General features: G+C 43.1%; 1 protein-coding gene across 1 annotated transcript in view; it reads left to right on the top strand.

Moving 5' to 3' along the window:
* Positions 1-408: 408 nt before the first annotated feature.
* The window catches only part of LOC138600967 (phospholipid-transporting ATPase ABCA1), a 173,481-nt gene continuing 154,936 nt past the window's right edge, over positions 409-18,953 (top strand). The window contains exons 1-8 of the mRNA XM_069672533.1: positions 409-474; positions 4,490-4,583; positions 4,796-4,937; positions 5,041-5,168; positions 8,658-8,785; positions 9,646-9,843; positions 13,536-13,622; positions 13,706-13,901. Of these exons, the coding sequence (XP_069528634.1) occupies positions 409-474; positions 4,490-4,583; positions 4,796-4,937; positions 5,041-5,168; positions 8,658-8,785; positions 9,646-9,843; positions 13,536-13,622; positions 13,706-13,901 (1,039 nt within the window). The remainder of the gene's footprint in view (positions 475-4,489; positions 4,584-4,795; positions 4,938-5,040; positions 5,169-8,657; positions 8,786-9,645; positions 9,844-13,535; positions 13,623-13,705; positions 13,902-18,953) is intronic.

The raw sequence follows: 18,953 nt of genomic DNA, 5'->3' as shown, positions 1-18,953 counted from the left end.
TAATTGATGGAGAAATTGTGGTTCATGAGGCAACATGGCTTCATTCTCCTTTAAGAGGAAAAGAAAAGAGATGATTGGCTTGTGCTGATGCCTTCACACGCATTACGTTAAACAAAACAACCACATGAATATAGGTTGTTATACTCTACATCCTAACTGCCTAACTCCTGGTGCTCACACGTCGCCCCGTCCTGAGATGTGCTGAGCATAGGTGATAATAATTCCTAGAACAGGTGCTGCACCGTAAGCCCCAAGGCCGGGGGAAGTGAATGATTAGTGGCACTCCCCCAAGATGCATTGCTCCTCTGTATTAAAACCAAACTCTGCCTTTTTATTCCCTCCAGGGTTTATTAAGTGGGCCAGTTGCCATAGCGACGCTTTGGCAGGATATTGCCAGGATAAGCCATAATGGGTCTCCTGACGCAGTTCACTCTCCTCCTGTGGAAGAACTTCACTCTCCGGAAGAGACAAAAGGTACGTTGCGCTCGCAAATCAACGCAGACCTGCTAGAATTGGTCAGAAACTGGGGGAAAACGAGGAGATGGTCCCAGGGTTGTTTTATCAAGGGCAAGTAAGTTATTCGTGGAGGGGGGGCAGGTAATAGGAGGGATTTACAATGAAGATTGTCTCCTATAGAAGTAAGCCGCCCTCAACTCTCCCACTAGAGAACAAGAACAATCTTAGCCTAATGCCAACCAATTTGAAGTGTCACCTTCAATTTTTGGAGATCTATCTCTTGAGCACGTTTTGTCACATTGCCTGTATTTTAAGTCTAACAAAGCCCGGCTGTGGCCTAATAGAATGGGAGAGGGAGTGACGAATGTTTAGTGCTTTGTTTGAAGGGCAAATACTCTTTGTGGCTCTTCCAACAAACTCTCTGTCACTGCCTGTCCTCAGCTGTGGTTTCACTGTAGTTTACAAAATGTTAGCAGACAATTAAAAGTTCTCAGTTTTACAAGTGAAAGCTCAAAAACACCAACTGACGTTTAACTTTTTGTACGCAACACGTAATTGCACTTAAATATTCTCTTCCCCCTTAACTTCTGCTCTCTTATTTCACACCACTGACAGTTTGACTGCTTCCTAAGCTTACACTTGGAATGTTTGTCTATGCTAAGCGGCTGCTTTTCTGCAAGCGTTGTGAGTAAACAGTAATCTACTATGGCTGAACAAACAAAGAAAAGATCGATGACTACAGATACAACTTCAACAAGAGTAGGTCAAAACCTAGTATGTGGCTGACCGCATCAGGTGAGTGTGTGCTTTTGTGAGCAATTTGTTACAAGGACTGTCCTTATGAGGCAGATGACAACGTGTTTGAAAGCAGGTGCACGCTGCGGACGTAGGTGAGGACAGCGGACGAGCAGCGGAGGAGCGGTCATTAGAGGTCCAATATTATCCATGATCCACCATTGTGATGTCGCAGCTCGCTCTCTCTAGGGCTGTGAAAGTACCGTCAGTCAGTCAGTCAGTCAGTCACATACAGACCCATGTGTAGGGCTGACCCCGGTGGTCAGCCAAGAATAAGTGAAAATCCAAAGAAAAAGAAACAAATTCGACGCTCAGATGAAGGCAAACAAAAAAAAAGGAAAGCGACCGTCAGCCAGGAAAATTACAACCGCAGCCAACCGTGGACGTCACACATGCAGCACTGTCTGGATAGCTGGGAAGTGTGCTCCCGCAATTACCGTTTAACGGCATAGGTGCCGCCAAAGAGAACGAAAGTGAAATCTTTGAGATTACCACTTTAAGAGAGAAACAGAAATTATCTTAAAATAATTTAATATGTGTTCAGGCTAAAAGTAGGCAAAAAATGTGCTTCAAAATAATATAAAATAAAATATCAGCGTTTAGATTCTCCTGGTGCCGTAAATTGGCACCAAAATGATTGATCCAGACATTTTAGAAGTTGTTTGCTTGTTGTTTTGCTCACAGACTCGACAAAACAGGAAGTTTTACTTATAACAGCATCACTGTAATGATGTAGATCAAAGCCACAAAATACTTGCTAGGTACTGCCATTCACCTAACAGCTGAAACTGATGCCTGTAGTTGTTGTCCATCCAAGAAGTCCGGTCTCAGAGCCAAGCTGAGCCTGACTTGGCTAACAGGTCATTAAACTGTGTCCTGGTGAGCTTCAAGTTGCTGGAAGCAGCAGCAGAATACATCGCGACACAGGAAATTAACCAGGTTGTGTTCCCCTCCTGGTGCGGTCAGGACTCCCGGATGAAGGGAACGTTTTTCCAGGTTGTGTTTCACAAAGAAGAAACCTTTGCTCTCATTACTTTCTTTTATAACAGACACGAGCCTACACACGCTGGAACGTATGACCTCTGGTGTAACCCACACTGGGGACGAGGTCACACGCAGCAGGAAGATAACAGCCCCAGCATGTGTCGTAACTGCATCTCAAGGGTCAAACGGAGCTGTCGTGGAACCTAGGTAGCCACATGAGTCATTTCGGAGGCAGATATAGACGTAACAAAGAGCTGCAGTGTGCGCTCTTTGATTTATACCCTCGCTGTGCTGATAGGAGCCACATCCGCCCACTTGTTTTGTTAGGGGCTCAAGAAACAGCAGCCGGAGTAGAACAAAAGACATCTTCACAAAATAACTCGGCTTTCATCAAAGTTCACACTTTCTTGGAATAACTCAAGGCAAAGTCATTTGCAATCGTACAACTTTGAATCGTGGAAACATTCCCCTTGTTAATTTCTATCTAGCAGCCGAAGGAGCAGGGCGGTATCTGTTTGGTATTAAGAAGAAATATGGGCCTTTTTTCCTCTGGAAAATGTAAGAGGACAGTGGCGGCTCTGTGGGTGGAATGTCGGATATTTGGCGAACGTCAACATGAAATATTGTTATTAGGCAAAACCGGTGGGAGTTAGCAAGGACAATGGTGCTTCTGGAGGGCTTGTGGAGGTTAATGACCAATTATATGAATGCCTCACCAAGCATTTTAAGGTTTTATAACAGGCATGAAACTGATTTTATGGTCCAGTATTTCACATAATTTCATAGGGGGAGATTATCTATTCACAAAGACGCTGGTGTCCGATGGCAAGCGCCTGGGGAGCCAGACATCGAGAGAGTCCCCGTGATCTCCGCGTTCCCTCTCTGTGCCTTTTCCCGTGGAATACATTATGATAATTCACCCTCTCAGCAGAACTGCAGCCTCTCTGACACACACTGGAGGGAATTAGAGGACAGAATTCGGGATTCTGTGTAGTTTCTTTGGAATAAATGCAATGGGATTTTGTCGTCTGTAATTCACCGACAATATATACAGATCTAAATTAAGTAATATATTCTATTCACTGTAGCGACCTTACTTAAATCGATAAGGTTTCCGTATTGCTGCGACATGCAAGCAATACTTATTATTGTTATGATTATATTTCCTCACCTCTGCCTGCCCTCTACTTTAATTATGAACGCAACAACCTCAGTATCGATGTCTTCTCTTGTTCTCTGTGCTGATACACGTCATCAGATACACTGTTACCCAGGCAGCCTCTGAGCAGGTCACTCCACCAGACATGTTGGGGAGGAATAAGTGTGCGGGCGGACCGGGTCAGCCGAGGTTAGCAGAGAGGGCTCGTCAGGCAAGCGCAGGGGGCGCCTGAGCGATGGTGTGCCAAGGGATGCGTAAAAGCCTTGATGGCAGACGGTGTGGGGTTGAGGAGTCAAGGAAGGATGAGGTAAAGCGTTGTTAAATCTCCTCCGCAGCTAACGCTACTTCCTGTAGAGAACGCTCCGCTGCAGGGATGATGAAGTGAAATCTGCTGTTGTACAAATGTAACTCGGCCTTCTGCTTTCAAGAGTGCACGTTCCTTTGAATTATACATACAGAAGCTGCACTTCACTGACAGCGGTAGTAGAAATAAGCATGTAGGTGTGTTTTCTTGAACCCGTTCCAACCCAAGGTGCTTCAGAAATAGCCTCCAAACTCTGAGGTCTTGATACTTTGTCTGTAGAATATCCCTCAAGGCAAACAGAGGGGGGAAAAAACACAGCGAACAGGTAAAGCCTCGAGGTCATCCTTTTGTGCTGTCTTCACCCGTTCCCTGAGGTTAAAATAAAAGCCCGGCGTGTCACATGAGGCGCTACCTGCTGGCAGGTATACAAGTGGATGTATTAAAGCGAGGAAAGCGGCGGGTGCTCTTCATCCGGAAGAGGATTAAGTGTGGCGAGGAGATGATAAGAGGTGTGGGATAGCTTTGGCTTGGGGAGTCACAAGCAGAGGTTGCTCTCTCAATCCTGTCAGGGCTTAGACTGGGAGCAAAACATGTGGGCTATTGCATGTGGATGCACGCGACGGCTTCTGCTTAACCTTTCAAATAATAGCACTCATATCTTTGGAGAGGTTTGCTTTGACTTTTTGACAGATTGTTTATTAGGGAACAATGCAAATAAATGGAGCTATTATATGTCCCAGTGTTGTGTTTCATAAACAAATTATGAAAATCATGCAACCTCCTCTGTACAGGTGCGGCTGGTCGTTGAGCTGGTATGGCCTCTGTTTCTCTTCTTCATTCTGGTGTGGGTGCGCTCCACCACTCAGCCGATTTACAAAGGCCAATGTAAGTACAAGCCCTGCTGTAATGTTCAACTCTGTTTTACAAGTCATTTAAACCTGCAGAACAACTACCCCGTGTGTTTCCTTAATACCTCAAATCGAAATGCTGAGGAAAATATAATGATCCAGGAAGTTACTAACCTCCGTTGTGCATCTATAAAACAAGCCAGCAGTCAAGTAAATGCAAACTGTAAACATTCCCCTCTATTCCTTCAGGCCACTACCCAAATAAAGCCATGCCGTCGGCTGGCGTGCTGCCCTGGCTTCAAGGGATGGTGTGTAACGTCAACAATCCCTGTTTGAACTACCCGACGCCGGGGGAGACACCAGGCCAAGTCAACAACTTCAACAACTCCATGTGCGTACTGGATGTTTCCTCGAGGCTGTACATGAAGATGGAGCTGAACATCCTTATAGATGTAACATTCATGATCTTTTTTTTGTCTTTTTGAATGAACCAGAATTGCAGGGATGCTCATCGAGATGCAAGCCCTCCTGGTGGACAGATCCATTCTCAGCAAGGCTCAGCTGCTGGCGGGCGACCTTGAACAGTGGTCTTCAGTCCTGTCACAGTCTAACCCTGGTAACGGTAAGAGAATTTGAGGACCACCTCTAATGAAAGAAACTGGTTATATCCACAGCCTATATAAAAACGTCAGCTCCCTAAAAGTGAAGCCAAACCCTCTCTATCGCCCCCTGCTGACTGGCTGCAGTATAGGTCATAAAACCTGCCTGTCTATTTTAGCGGATGGGACATGAGTCAAAGTCTATGAAACTATGAAATCAAAATACACATTTTTCTCACACATAGTTTCTGTCAGTATAGTTGGTATCGTGCTGATTTACGTCCAAGTGTACTTTTTTTAAATTTTTTATTATTAGTTATTTGATGCTGTAAAAAAGATGATTGACAGCTCTGTTGACAAATACGGCTCCTGCAGCCGATCTGTTCTGGATAAGCAGATTAGAGGAGGAACGGCGAGTTTCCATATCTGTGAACGTCTGCTTCAGACCAACACAAGAAGCTGTTCTGCTGTTAAAGGAACAATCCGCCCACTGTCAGTCAAAGCTGGTGTTCTCTGTAATCGATAGAAGCAATAATATTTGGAATTGGCGCCATAGCTGTGGAGAAAGTTGTATGAACAGCTTGTGGTTTCGCCCGTTCTACATTCCTATGACACCCAGCATGCATTGCACCCCTCCCTCTGAAATGATATGACTGAGGTTGATAATTGCCAAACTGGCCCTTTAAATATGCCGGCTAGCAGATGAAGACGCGTCGTCCATCTTTATATGCAGTCATTGGTTTTATCACAGAATGAGGTGAACAGCAACAGGGTCAAAGTTTAGACTGGTGTTTCTTGATACAGAACTGCTTCTGAGTAATGGTCCCAAAAATAATAGGCCTATGAAATTCTCTCTAGCCTCTGCAACAATCTCTCTGCTGTGTCTTTATTAAGTACTCTCCATCAAGGAAAGTATCCCCTTCATGTGGATGACAAGTCTGAGGATTTGTTATTCCCCTTTATCCCTCAAAAACAATGGCGCTATTATTTATGATGCAATTTGCCATGCAGACTGACAGATCGTTTGTCTTGATAACTTGCTGCTTTGCATTAGGCTCATTTAGCCTGATGATATTCAGATTTTCATACGGCACCTAATTTGCAAAAAGACAAAGGGGGGGAGGAGGAGGGGGGTTTTGTGCTGTTCAACAAACGCCTCATGGGCCATTTGCATTTTGGGGTCGCTGGCTTGTAATATACAAGATTAAATCCATCAAAGATCTGAGCCTGGGCATAATTAACGGCATTCTCTGTCAGAGGCAGGAGCACAAAAGGTCATTAACAAGAATGGGGAATAGAGCGGTATCAAAAGACTGGCGATGGCAGAGGCGATTGTGTTGTCCTTTTTTTGTTATTACCGAGAGTTGATTAAAAGACTCGGGTGGTCACTTCAATCAGGAAGCAACAGTGTTCGGGAAGAGCCGACAGCATGTTCTACCGCGCCATTATCTGACCCTGTCTGTCCCTCAGACATGAGTGGCATAATAACACGTGTTTGAGGGGAATCAGAGGGTTTTGTGTTGCATAATTAATTCCAAACAATACTGAAAAAACACGCATCTTAATTGAACCTTGAACGACTCAGTAGAAGTCACTCCCTCCCCTCGTTGCATGTCTTACTCTCGCTAAAGGGCTAATCTAATTAAGTTACGTAACCCCCTTCATCATCTCACACATGGTGGAGTCCCACAGAGAAGTAACCACATTGAATAGAGACAGTATATGCACATGCATGGGTGTGTGAGTGGGATCCCTGCTATATTCATCCATTGTGAGGAGGTACAAGCGAAGAGTCGATTGGTTTTTAAGCTGTGTTTTTCTTTTAAATCAGACTTTATGTGGGCAGCTAATCAGGTGAAAATGGCTGTTTAATAACCTGCTACATGTTTAGCAACAAATAGTCCCCTCTCGCACACTCATGCAACTCAAGTGCTCAACCCTCATTTGCATCATTAAAGGATTTAATTGCAGCAGTCATCTAAAAAGCATAATTTTAACCCGCATTCATCAGCACATCCAAATCAAGAAGTCTGCTTCCTGCGTGCGTCACCTTCTTTAACTCTAACACACATGAAACTTAAATTGTGTTTCAATTACACTTTTATTGTGCAAAAGTTTCCCCCGCGGTAAGTTTAACATTACACTCAGCAGCTGCGTGACAGCGATTTTGCAGACAAGGACTTCATCTTTAACCTTGTCCTTTCAACAACAGGATAAATCCTCCGGTGCTTCGTTAGACCAGCCTTCCATTGCAGAGGGAGAGCTGCTGTCCTATTAGTTTCACGACAGGCTCTCCTGCATGGTTGCCATAGGTGTCTATTAGGGGCAAATGGCACAAGTCTCACACATGTTTCTTCGCAGCAGCTATTCCTCATTTGTGAACAGAAAGTGTGGAGATGCAGGAGGAGACACGAAAAGGATGGAGGCAGGGAAAGTGAGGCCGTAGCGATGCAGAGGGCATTTTCATTTCAATTAATGTCTGCTAAGTCACTATCTATTGCCGAATGAGGTAACACAACGGTGATTGAGCCTATGGCCCACTGATGAAAGCCTTTGCATTTGCTTTATTATGCACTGGGTGTCGGCGCCCACTTAGTGACGTGTTTTTCATCACCCAGCTGTGGGGAAATTGAATGTTTTTCACTGTCATTACAAACATGCTGCACACACATTGCCTGAAATACACACATGCACAGGACCCTATGGACATGCATTAAAGGGCCAGTTTGCCGATTTTCAACCTCAGTCCCATCATGCTATTATAGGGAGCTAATGCCATTATGGTAGGGAAAAAATGCAATTTGGCTCTGTGCCTTTGGAAGGCACTATCCGCTTCTCCAATAGGCCCTGGAAAACCTCCGCCAGACTGCGTAAAACAGTCGCGGGAGCTCGCTAAACTACACTTCTTCAATCTGGGACGCCCGCCTCCGATGTCAGGTTTGAAATGTAGACTGCAGACCTGAAGATTTTACAGACGATACACCGGTATATTCTCGTCGTATTTCAGATTCTGTATCACTCTGAGCCGTTGCCTGCAGCGAAATGGTCGTGTTTCACTCCAGCGTCTTTTGCTGGGCCGTTCCTTTCAGAGGGAGGGGCGCAATGCATTCTGGGTGTTGTAGGAATGTAGAATGGGCGAAACCACGTACAACGTTCGGCAGTTTCAAATGTTATTGCTTCTATCGAATACAGAGAACACCAGCTTTGACTGACAGTGTCTTTTTCCAGGGGCTGATTGCTCCTGGTGAGATATCAGAGTGAGGGGGCTGCACATGGACATGCGCCCCGAGCAGCTGGGGTGTTTGGTGCCTCGCTCAAGGGCACCTTGACAGCGCAAGGAAAATCAAGAGTTACAAACAGAGCCAACCGTGGACGTCACACATGAGTCACTGTCTGGATATCTTGGAAGTGTGCTCCCGCAATTACTGCTTATCACCATAGGTGCCGCCAGATTTATTTAAGACACTAATTGCTCTTTACAAATGTTATAATTCTCTATCTTTATGTTTCAGCTCAACCTGTGATCCTAAGAACTATGCTCAGAGACAATGAAACCTTCACCACCCACCTGGAACAGAATTTGTCCGTGCCACCAGCGGTGATCGAGAGCCTCCTTAAAGCCGAGATAAAACTCAATCCGGTGAGTATCATTTAGCTGCTCTGCTTGCATATTGAAAGCAGCCAAAACGAGTCTCCCCTTGCTTTGAAACAACATTTCTCAGCTCCTTTTTTGTCAATGAAGGCGTTTTAAATCTTACAAAAATGTTCAAAAGACCAAATGTGCCAAGAGTGTTGGGCTTGAACACTGAAGAATAAAAAGCCCTGGCCAAGAGCCGCCGGTGGGACTCTTTGTCTTGACAGTCTTAATCAAAGCAAACTCAAGTATTTTAGCAGTTTGAAGCCGCCTACACAAGGTAATTTGGAATGAAATGAACTTGCAACGGCAATAAGACTGTCTTGTCTCGAAATGTTCCCCAACTGATACTGCTTTATGTACCAAAGTGATATCAGATGAGCTGCGAGGAGGTAATTATGCTTCCCTGACATTGACAAGGATGCTTAAATACAATGTGCGCTGATTAAAAGATCCCCACAGTGTCTGAGGCACTCTGATGGTTGCAGTGGGCTTTGGTGCAGACTGTGCGATGTGCCCAGAAAGTAAAAAGTTCCCAGTAAAGTTATGAGCCCACTCTCAGTCTTCTGCTTATGCATCCTGTCTGGCTCGGTATCACCGCACTGTCTGGTTTCATGCAATTTATGTGTATGCATCTATGTGGGATTGTTTCACATTTTTCAAGCTGTTACAAGTGTCATTGTCTGTGTTTTTGCTGCATATCTACAGTGCCGTGTCAAAAAACGAGCATCAATTTCAATAAAAACATCAGATTTTTGCATACCATCTGCTTGCACGACGACACAAAGCATGAATAAATCAAACGCGCTCAGATGCAAAGTTCCCTTGTTTGTCAACTTCCACCAAAGTTGGTGTTTATTTTGCAGATGACGGGCGTCGCGGGGCCAGGCAGCCTGAGGAGCATCCTGTGCGAGGGGACAGATCTGGATCAGTATGTCCAATTTAGCAGCCAAGCCGAAAAGGAGGCTTTTCAAAATGTCAGCTGCTCCCTGACGGCGCAGCAGCTGATTAACACCCGGCAAGTGTTCCTGCGGAACCTGGACAGGAGGAGGGTGCTCTCTGAGGTGAGGCCCAAAAAACCTCACAACTGCTCTTATTTGAGTTTAATGACGGTTGAAGGAAATTTGCATCATAATTTGGATGCAATCAGTCTTAATTTCAACAAAAGTTAAGGAGCGAATGCATTAGAAAGCTGTATTAACGCTAATCAGCCTGATGAGGACACTGCAGCAGTAATGCAGGCAATAATGTCCACATTTGAAAAGCCTTCATTCCTTCTCAGCAAGGTCACCCTCATCTAGCATCCTTACAAATCATGCTGGCTGGGCTAATGAAGGTAAAAACTCTTGTGATGTCTCAGCCATCAATTGATGAAATCACTGGGACATTAATTCGCGCCTTTAACCAGACATTTAAAAGTCAAACCGCAGCAATTGTGCATAATTTTTTCATATGTAAAGAAAGAATAAACATGTTTTTAGGATGCTTTGTGGAAACAGTGTCTAAGATTCAGGCTTATTTGTGTGCAGGGTCCAACATTTACTTATTGCTCCAACTGCCAAGGAGTGGTAACCTCAAATAATGTGGTAGTGATGCAAGTTGAAGAGTGGAGTAGATTCAGTGAGGTGTGCGGCGCTGTTGTTCCTCACTTATGCCTTTAAATCTGCTTCCAAAACAGCCACGGCGAAAAAAAGTTCAACTCATGTTTCCCACATCCATCAGAGCCAGAGATTGTTGTGTTTTTCCAAACCGTGTCCACTTCCACCCGTTATTTTCCTGGTGTTGATAAAACGCAGTTTCATAACTGTAACTTTGCAGGCTTGTTAGTGCAGTTGTGTTTGCTAGATCTGTGCTTCTGTCAAGCTGAGTAAACCATTATAATCCAGAACTTGCTTGAACACTGTCTTGTGTTGTTGACAACTTTCAGCGGGCCTTTGTGTTGTTGCTGAAATTGATGGTAAGGTTTTAAATTATTGGGTGCGGTGTTGTGAACTTTATTTCCGAGGGAAAAAACACATCGCCAAAGAAGTGTAGGTGTATTGTGGTATGCCAAAATCTCCCATTGAGCCTTTTCTTTCTGGCGTGTGGGAGTTATGATCGATCCTCACTTTAAATTGAGTGATAAATAAGAAAAGTCGGCTTGGCTGCACAAAGTAATTTTCAGCATTGACTTTCTATCAATTACTGTGAGATAAAACAAACACTGCGCCTTAATACAGTTTGAAACGGTCCGTTAACTAACTGTAAGTGCTGCATGGCGTGCAGGAGAGCCATTTGAGGTTACCAGTTTAAAAGTGAAGCGTAATGCTCGTCCGGCTCCGTCTTTTAAAGTTCAAACATGCTAACCACTGCGACACCTCAACACTTTATTACTGCACCATTATCTCAATGTATTTTCATCTCATCCACTTCGAGTGGAAAGTCGCTTTTCAGTGTCTAAGCTTTTAAAAATCGTCACGCTCATGTGCACCTCCCTGTCTTCAAGTGATTTTACTCGAATGCACGCAATCAGGTGGGAATTATTTATTACAACCAATGTTTTCCTGAATTCTTTTGAATCTCCGAGGTCCCTTCGGGGATGATGAAAGCCTGCACTTTTCTTTGACTTTATCTTTGAGGGAAAATATATGGGACAGCAAATCCAATAAATAAGTGATAAGGCAGGAAGTTCGTCGGAGGGAGCATTTGAACAAGTTAAGCCCACAGGCATTTTCAGACACAGGGAGAGAGGAGAGAAAAAAAAAAGAGAAAGGCCAGACGAGATATGGAGGGAAAGCTCTTCAGCGCCGCGAGCAAATGGGTGGAAAAGAACATCAAGCCTTCACACTTAAAGCTCGACTTCGCTGAATGATTGTGATAAGGACAACAACATAAAGAGAAGGACAAGGGAGGAAGTCAGGGTTTATCACTCTGTTAGATTTAGACATTTGTTCCACGACGTCATGACTGTATGTCTGGACACAATCCAGAGAGCAAACAATTCATGCGAGTATATGTGGAGCTCACACAACAATTGGGAGTCTTTAAAAACTGCAATGGAAATAAACTAAACCCTGATTTTTCCTCCATTTCAGGTGATTTTCAGCTATTTTTGCTCAAATTGTCCAAGACTCCTTTGGTCCTCTTCATGTCTGCTCTGCACACTGACAGTAAAAAGGATCCTAAGCGAATGTACTTGAGACTCAATCAATAGCCTGGCTATGGAGGGTTTTATTTTGAAATATGAATGCAGTGCCCCCTCTCTTTTAGCCTTCTGTTCTCCCCACTCACCTATATCTTACATGCACTTATAAGCTATGTCATTTCATTTGGTGAAAGACTGAAAAAGATGCCGACGCTCCTGTCGCAGCCTATGGTTGACACTTGATGCATTGAAATTACCGTGGTTAAAAGGGCATGCCATTTAGTTCTACTAATTGGACACATACTGTGTACCTTCAGAATGTCACTGGAACACACTGTAACTTTTATGAGCCAGTGTCATGATGATGTTAGGATGTATTTTGCAGGTCTGGATGCACTAATTGGTGCGTGTGTTGCTGTCATATAAGCTGATGTAGAACTGTTATTTTAGCTTCGATATGGACGTAACATACAATCATGTTTTGTTCAATTTTCAGGGGATCATTTGAAAAAAGTGTGTCCGCTAACAGCGGTGTTTGTGCTGGCAGCGTATATTTTCTACACAAAATCATTGCAGTTCAGCGTTTTCAGACCTCGGCATCAACAGTCACTGACCAATCACAATCAAGAAGGGGCGGGCCTTCAGATATCAACTTTGTCAACAACAATGGCGGAGGAGAAGCTAATGCTTTTGTTTTATCGAGGGTGAAACTTCCTTGTCTAGAGCTGGTGCTTACGCCAGCACAGGATCCATCGTTTTTATGTTTTCTTTGTAAAATTTCCCTAAATAAAAGCAAACATTAAAGTTATTAGTAATTGCGGCAGCACACTTCCCAGATATCCAGGAAGTGTTGCATGTGTGACGTCCACGGTCGGCTCCGGTTGTAACTCTTGATTTTCCTCGCTGACGGTCGCTTTCCTTTTTAGACTGTTTGCCTTCATCTGAGCGTCGAATTTGTTTCTTTTTCTTTGGATTTTCACTTATTTTTGAAGTTGTATCTGTATTCATCGATCTTTCGAGATTACTGTTTGCTCGCAACACTTGCAGAGACCGGAAAAGCAGCCGCTTAGCTCCGCCTACTCTCTCTGGCAGACCAACCACTGCTGGGTCAGTGAGCCAGCTCAATCACCGTTGTGTTACCTCATACGGCGATAGATAGAGACTTAACAGACATTTATTTTAATGAAAATCTTCAAGATTATTACTTTAAGCATACAGAGCCATTTAAAACAGACTTAACCATCACTACCAAAGGAAGCGGAAGTGCCGCCAGACGACTTTCGTAACCTAGCAACAATAAGCGGTGGTGAGAAGCGCTCTGAAGTTGAGGTTGTGGGCTATGCCAGGGCCAAAAATGGCGTTAGAGGGGGGACACAGGCCCTTAAAAACAACTTAATATTTCAAAATAGCAAACATTCCTCCAAATATAGTTTGTATATTGGATTATTTCTAAAGCTGTTTGTTGGCATTAACTGGCTTTGTTCCTGCCTGTCTTGATCGTTGCTTGTGCTGTATTAAATCTCACATGTTCGTCGCTTTGGACAAAAGCGTCTGCTTAATGAAAATGTAACATTGTATTTCCTTGTTTATACATGTGGAAGCTGTCAATCAACTTGTCGTATCCTCCTTTAGCTTCCTTCAGCTTTGGATCTGAATGCAGTAGACACAGCGACACTGATGGGGAAAACTACGCAAGATGCCTTACCGGTGTTGGAGGAGGTGAGTGTTTACTCTACTATGTTACGGCTACTTTTGCTTAAATGTTAACTCATAATTCCTCACTTTTACTGTCTTACATCCAGGTGGCGAGGTTGCAGAACTCCATGATCTTCCAGGCTGCGACTTCATTGGATTTCCAAAACAACATGTTTGGCAGTGTGAATATGCTAATGTGTGGAGGACTGTCGGACTTAAATTCCTCTAACATATCCGTCAGTTCACTCTCATCTGGACAGACGGCTTACAACACCCTATTTTCCAGCATGGGCAACAGTTCAGGTAAGTGCTACAGCAGAGCACTGTTGTCATTTTTCTATATTTTAGCTGGACAGTTTGATATTTAGTCATGGGCCAGGGAATGGTTTGTATGTTTGGAGACCAGCAGGCACAGAGCACATTAGCACTTGGTAACTTTGCGGCTAATGGCACAGAGCGTAGAAAGACTGGGGAGTATGCTTCATCACTATGTGTGGCAGAGGATGGCGTTCATCATTTATAATCAAATCTTAGTTTTTCTTCTCTTTCTCTCACAAGAAGCATTGTTTCATAATTGAAATGTTTTGACAAATGTATTAAGATAACAGTGTGGTATTTCTGAAGCCTGTAGGCATAGTTTTTTGGTTAGATGTGGTGCAATTTGACAGAAATTATTCATAAATATGCTCCTGCAAAGACAAATCCTCTGCAAACCCCAGTATTTCCTATTATCAAAATATGCATGCAGATGAGAAAAATAAAACAATTATCCCCATTTTCATGAATTAGTGTTGCATGGGACACAGTGTAGTCGACTGTGCAGGGTGCACAGGATGTGACTACGTGAGCGCATGCAGCAAAACAGCACCTGTGGCACATTTGGCACCTGTGCCGGAGCTGGAAACTGGGTTTGTTAGGAATTCATTATCGGCGGCTGTGTCAGGGGCTGGCATCAATCGTAGCCAATCAAATCAGCTCTTCTCATTCCGTTTAAAAGCTGTGCACTCCCCACCCTGACATAATGACACTTTCTTAATGGGGAATAAAGTCCAGAACAATTTATCCCAAGTGGAAAACTGATGCTCTTGTCTGGGTTGTGCTGATTCACAAGGCGCAAATGTATTACATCCTAAATATGAACATATGGCAGCCCAAACTTCTCACAGAGGACAGATGGTGTCACTGAAACACTTTTTTGTCTTCTAAACTGGTATTTTGTGCTAATCAGTTCGAGAATACCACCAGGGCAGCCATATTGTCAGCATTTGTAGCCAAATTTCCCAATGCTGTTTTGATTTCACAGATCCCGACTCAGTTTACTGAGAAAAGGCAGCACTGATGATGTTCAGAGATGCCTTTTAAACCGTCCTGAATCAAGGAAATATAAGGATGTCTCCCATACTCGTGATGATATGCAGTGAATTATCATCACTCATGAAAGATGTACTCCAGGTGGCTCAATTGATGTTGCACATTTACACTGCTTTGAAAATCCACACCGCACCACCCACGTTCAGTGTGGTTGTAGGTGAATGAGTCACCTCACGGCTGAAAGATTTATTAATTAAAAAGGAAAGACAGATTCAACAAGTTTTTGCGGATAACAGACAGAAAGCAGTAGTGATGTGAAATAACCCTTTGATCTTACTGAGTCCACTCTCTGCTTTGCTCGCATTACTGCATCAAAGTGTGTTTCTAATGCGTACACTTGTCTCGTGGGTGAGAACTTTATATCAAAGTAAAATAAGCACAGTGTACGTACATAAAAGAAGGTTGTGATTTATGTGAGTCAGTTATGTAACAGATGGAAGATCCCTTGTGGCCATGTTGCTTGATGCTAACAGTATAGTACGGTATACTGTATACCTTCATACTTAGGTCTGCTGATCCTTAAGCAACGTATAGCTGCGTTTCCACCAAATGTTTCTGCCTTTCCACCAAGGAAGTAAAGTACCAGGAACTAGTTGTAAAGGGAGTAAAAGGTACCTCCAACCCAATGTCTGAAACAGTATACGGTATACTTACATACTTAGGTCTGCTTATCCTTAAGCAACATATAGCTGCATTTCCCCCCAATGTTTTCGCCTTTCCACCAAGGACTTAAAGTACCAGGAACTTCTTGTAAAGGGACTAAAACATTCCTCCATCCCACTGTTGTCTTCCTTTTTACCGAGGTCAAAAGACACACCTGTACTCCACCAATCAGAAATATTCAGCACTGCAACCCAATCCAAAGTCCCTGTACTTCTGGAAAGTTCTACCCCTCGAGCAGGGAACTTTTGAGGGCTAAAACAAGTCCCTGTAACTTTATTTAGACCCTTGTCCCTGCAGTGGAAACATACCAAATTCCTCCAATAGTCCCAAGTCACTGTTGAAAGTTCCTCCTGTTGAAACGCAGTTTATGACTGTTCAATAGGGCTTCAGGCAGTAAGGCTGAATACTGTATGGTGCTTCACAAATGATTAAGGCTGATCAATTCAAAGGCACATTTCAATGAATTGCTACACTTGTGTTGTTCTTCAAACGAGTGTTGTCTGGGGAACCTTCCGGAGATATCGTGTAGGTAAAGTCACACTTGACTCAGGTGCTTTGACTGTAACTGTTGCCTCTGAATCATTTAGTGCTTCCCTGGACTTGCTGGAACCTTTTGAGAGCGTTTTGAAGTGAATCGATGAGAGGATGACCTTGTCCAAACAGAACGGCAGCAGTCTGAAAATCTCTTTTTATATACGTATCTATGGGACTTTAAGAGCCAACAGGGAGAAAGGGTCTTTATGGATTATTATCAACCACCTAATGGTTTAGTCCTGACTTTGATGTATGGGGTTGACCCTCTAAGACTAACAAACTTTTCAGCATTTGCACCTGTTTAAGTGCACCTGATTTTATTTTTAGTCATTTAAGGGAGGGTAGCTTTTTCCACATGGGGATAAACATTTCTGTTTGTTTTAACTACGTATTTAATTCCCAAGTTAAGTTTGTGCCCTAATTCTGCAAATATAATTGTTTATTTACACAGTTTCTTTTCAAATGAACTCCTTATATGTATTTTCCTCAAAGCCGCTCTTATTCTCTTCTCCAAAGGGAGTAAGATGGATATGGAAATCTAACAGAACAAACATGTAAAGATATAAATATATTGTCATATAAACAGTATAATTTAGGCTTTATCCATACAATTTAATATCCAGAAATATTGTGCTGTACATGCTGATACTGCTGGACTATTACTATAGTTTGTATAAGAGAAATATGTCGTCAAACAGGACTAATTAAGAGAAGAACACATATTATGTGCACATGAACATTTGAAAATCGCTGAATATGTTTGTTCCAAGAAATCCTTGAGAATTAGCTCTTCAGCTTAACTTCCTGCAGCCTCATGCTCATTAGAGACCACGCACTCCTGTTTCATTAAATGCCTGTTGTTCGGAGACAACTGCACAAAATTAGATTTTAATAAGAAGCCCTCTATTCCCTGGAAATAAAGTTGCACTGTAAAGTGGAATTGCATGCTAGTGCCAGGGCGAATTGGCAAAAACATCGTATCATCCGTACAAAATAAGCACCAACATCTCTGTTAGCATGCTAATGGATTTGCCTTGGCATTTCATTGTGTCGCTCTATGTTCACTTAAGTGAATCTGGAAGATGCAGAGCGTCTGCATAATGGCCAATTACAACTCTTTTGTAAATGCAGAAGTACACTCGGAGGAATAGGGGGAAAGCACTAATAAAGGCCAACACTGATGTTTTGTGAAAGGCTCAGTAATGTTCCCTTCCTAATTAATCATTGACGGCAAAGTGAAACTTCAGAGTCACTTCACTGAATAGTTTGGTCATTTTAAGTTGTTACCACTTTAAAAATGTGCCCACTGGATTATCACAATTAGGAAATGATAATATGGCTTTGCATGTCAAATTTATTAAAATATATTTTTAAAATTAGTTTGGGATCAGTTTTACACATGGTAAGTATTTCCTCACTGTTGCTATTTGGTACCATATGGAGGATTTGAAAGTGAGTTGGCTCCCTTTGTTTTTCTGCAAACAGAACTAGGCAAAAACAGTGAAAGCACCATGAGCCATGGCTGCAAAACTACTGATTCACACTGACCTAAAACCAGACCAAGTAGGGGTTCCAAGGACGAGATGCACAAGCTGCACAGAAGAATTATGGATGATACATTTTAATTCAGAACCATTCAGTGTGTCAATTTGGTGCAATACGATGCAGTTTCATACAGCTCTTGACATTTGTTCACAACAAAGCAAACAAAAGTTTCCCTTCATTAATTTTTTGTCAAAATGCTTCCTGGCTGGATTTTAAATGTGGAGCACTGTAAATTGCTTCCGTGTTTGAGGACATGTTGCTCTCTACTTGCAAGCCTCCTGACACTGTAGCTGGGTCTGATTTGGGGGGCTGCATCCTTCCAAGGACACGACCTACAGAGGATGAGTCATTCGTCGCTAAGACCGAACTGATATGAGACGATCTGGTCTATGGAGGATTCCCTGTTTGCGTCACCAGCTGTTCCCGCCCTTAACCTTGCATCACTAAACGCGGTTCCTGTCACCTAGCAAAAGGTAGCTAGTGGGCTAACTAGCTTGCATAACTACTTGCTTACTTGTTTCAAGGCCTCTTGCGTTTTTAAAAAATTTTTTTGCTAGCTATTCAATTGAGTTAAAACCCCGAACTTTTACATTTCAAACTGTAGTCCTCGGCCGCTTAAGCATTGGGCTGCGAAGGATGCAACCCATGGATCCTTTGCGGCCTGGGAAAAGGAGGACGCATTTGTCTGCTGCATCTGAAGGAGCCTTCGACGTGCTGCTGTGACGCAATAAGCCTTCAAATACATCCTCAGAAGGATGCAGCCCCTGAATTGGACTTGTTACTCTCCTAAAAAGATGAAAGGTCAGCATCAAAGTCTCCCAGGATCGAAGACGCCGAGCACAATGTGCAGCATTAGCAGCAACTCTTCAGTAAACCAATTCATAACTTTAGAATTGGGACATCGACCGGTTCATATTACATTCTAACCGAACGAGAGCTTTGCATACTGATGTAGTTACATCTGTCACATTAAAATCAGTTATTGATTAGTATCAGTGAATCTTTACACGCTTTATACCAAGTAGATTGTCCCCAAACAAAACATCAACCCTTTAAATAAACGCAAAAAATACACATCTTACTGTCTTTTCAAAATACCACAGCATTTCCTAATTCTCTCTAGACTGTTATTGTGATCCCCTGAGTATCTGCTTTGAATAATTAGCTATTAGTACCCTTCATTTCTGGTTTTATTAATACACACTGGAGCTGGAGAAAGCAGAATATGTGTGGTGGCTCTTC

This window comes from Semicossyphus pulcher, unplaced genomic scaffold, assembly GCF_022749685.1.
Source record: "Semicossyphus pulcher isolate SPU_LCO1_2020_fin unplaced genomic scaffold, fSemPul1.0.p SCAF_21, whole genome shotgun sequence".
Classification (NCBI taxonomy): Eukaryota; Metazoa; Chordata; class Actinopteri; order Labriformes; family Labridae; genus Semicossyphus; species Semicossyphus pulcher.
This window is presented reverse-complemented; position numbering and strand designations above follow the sequence as displayed.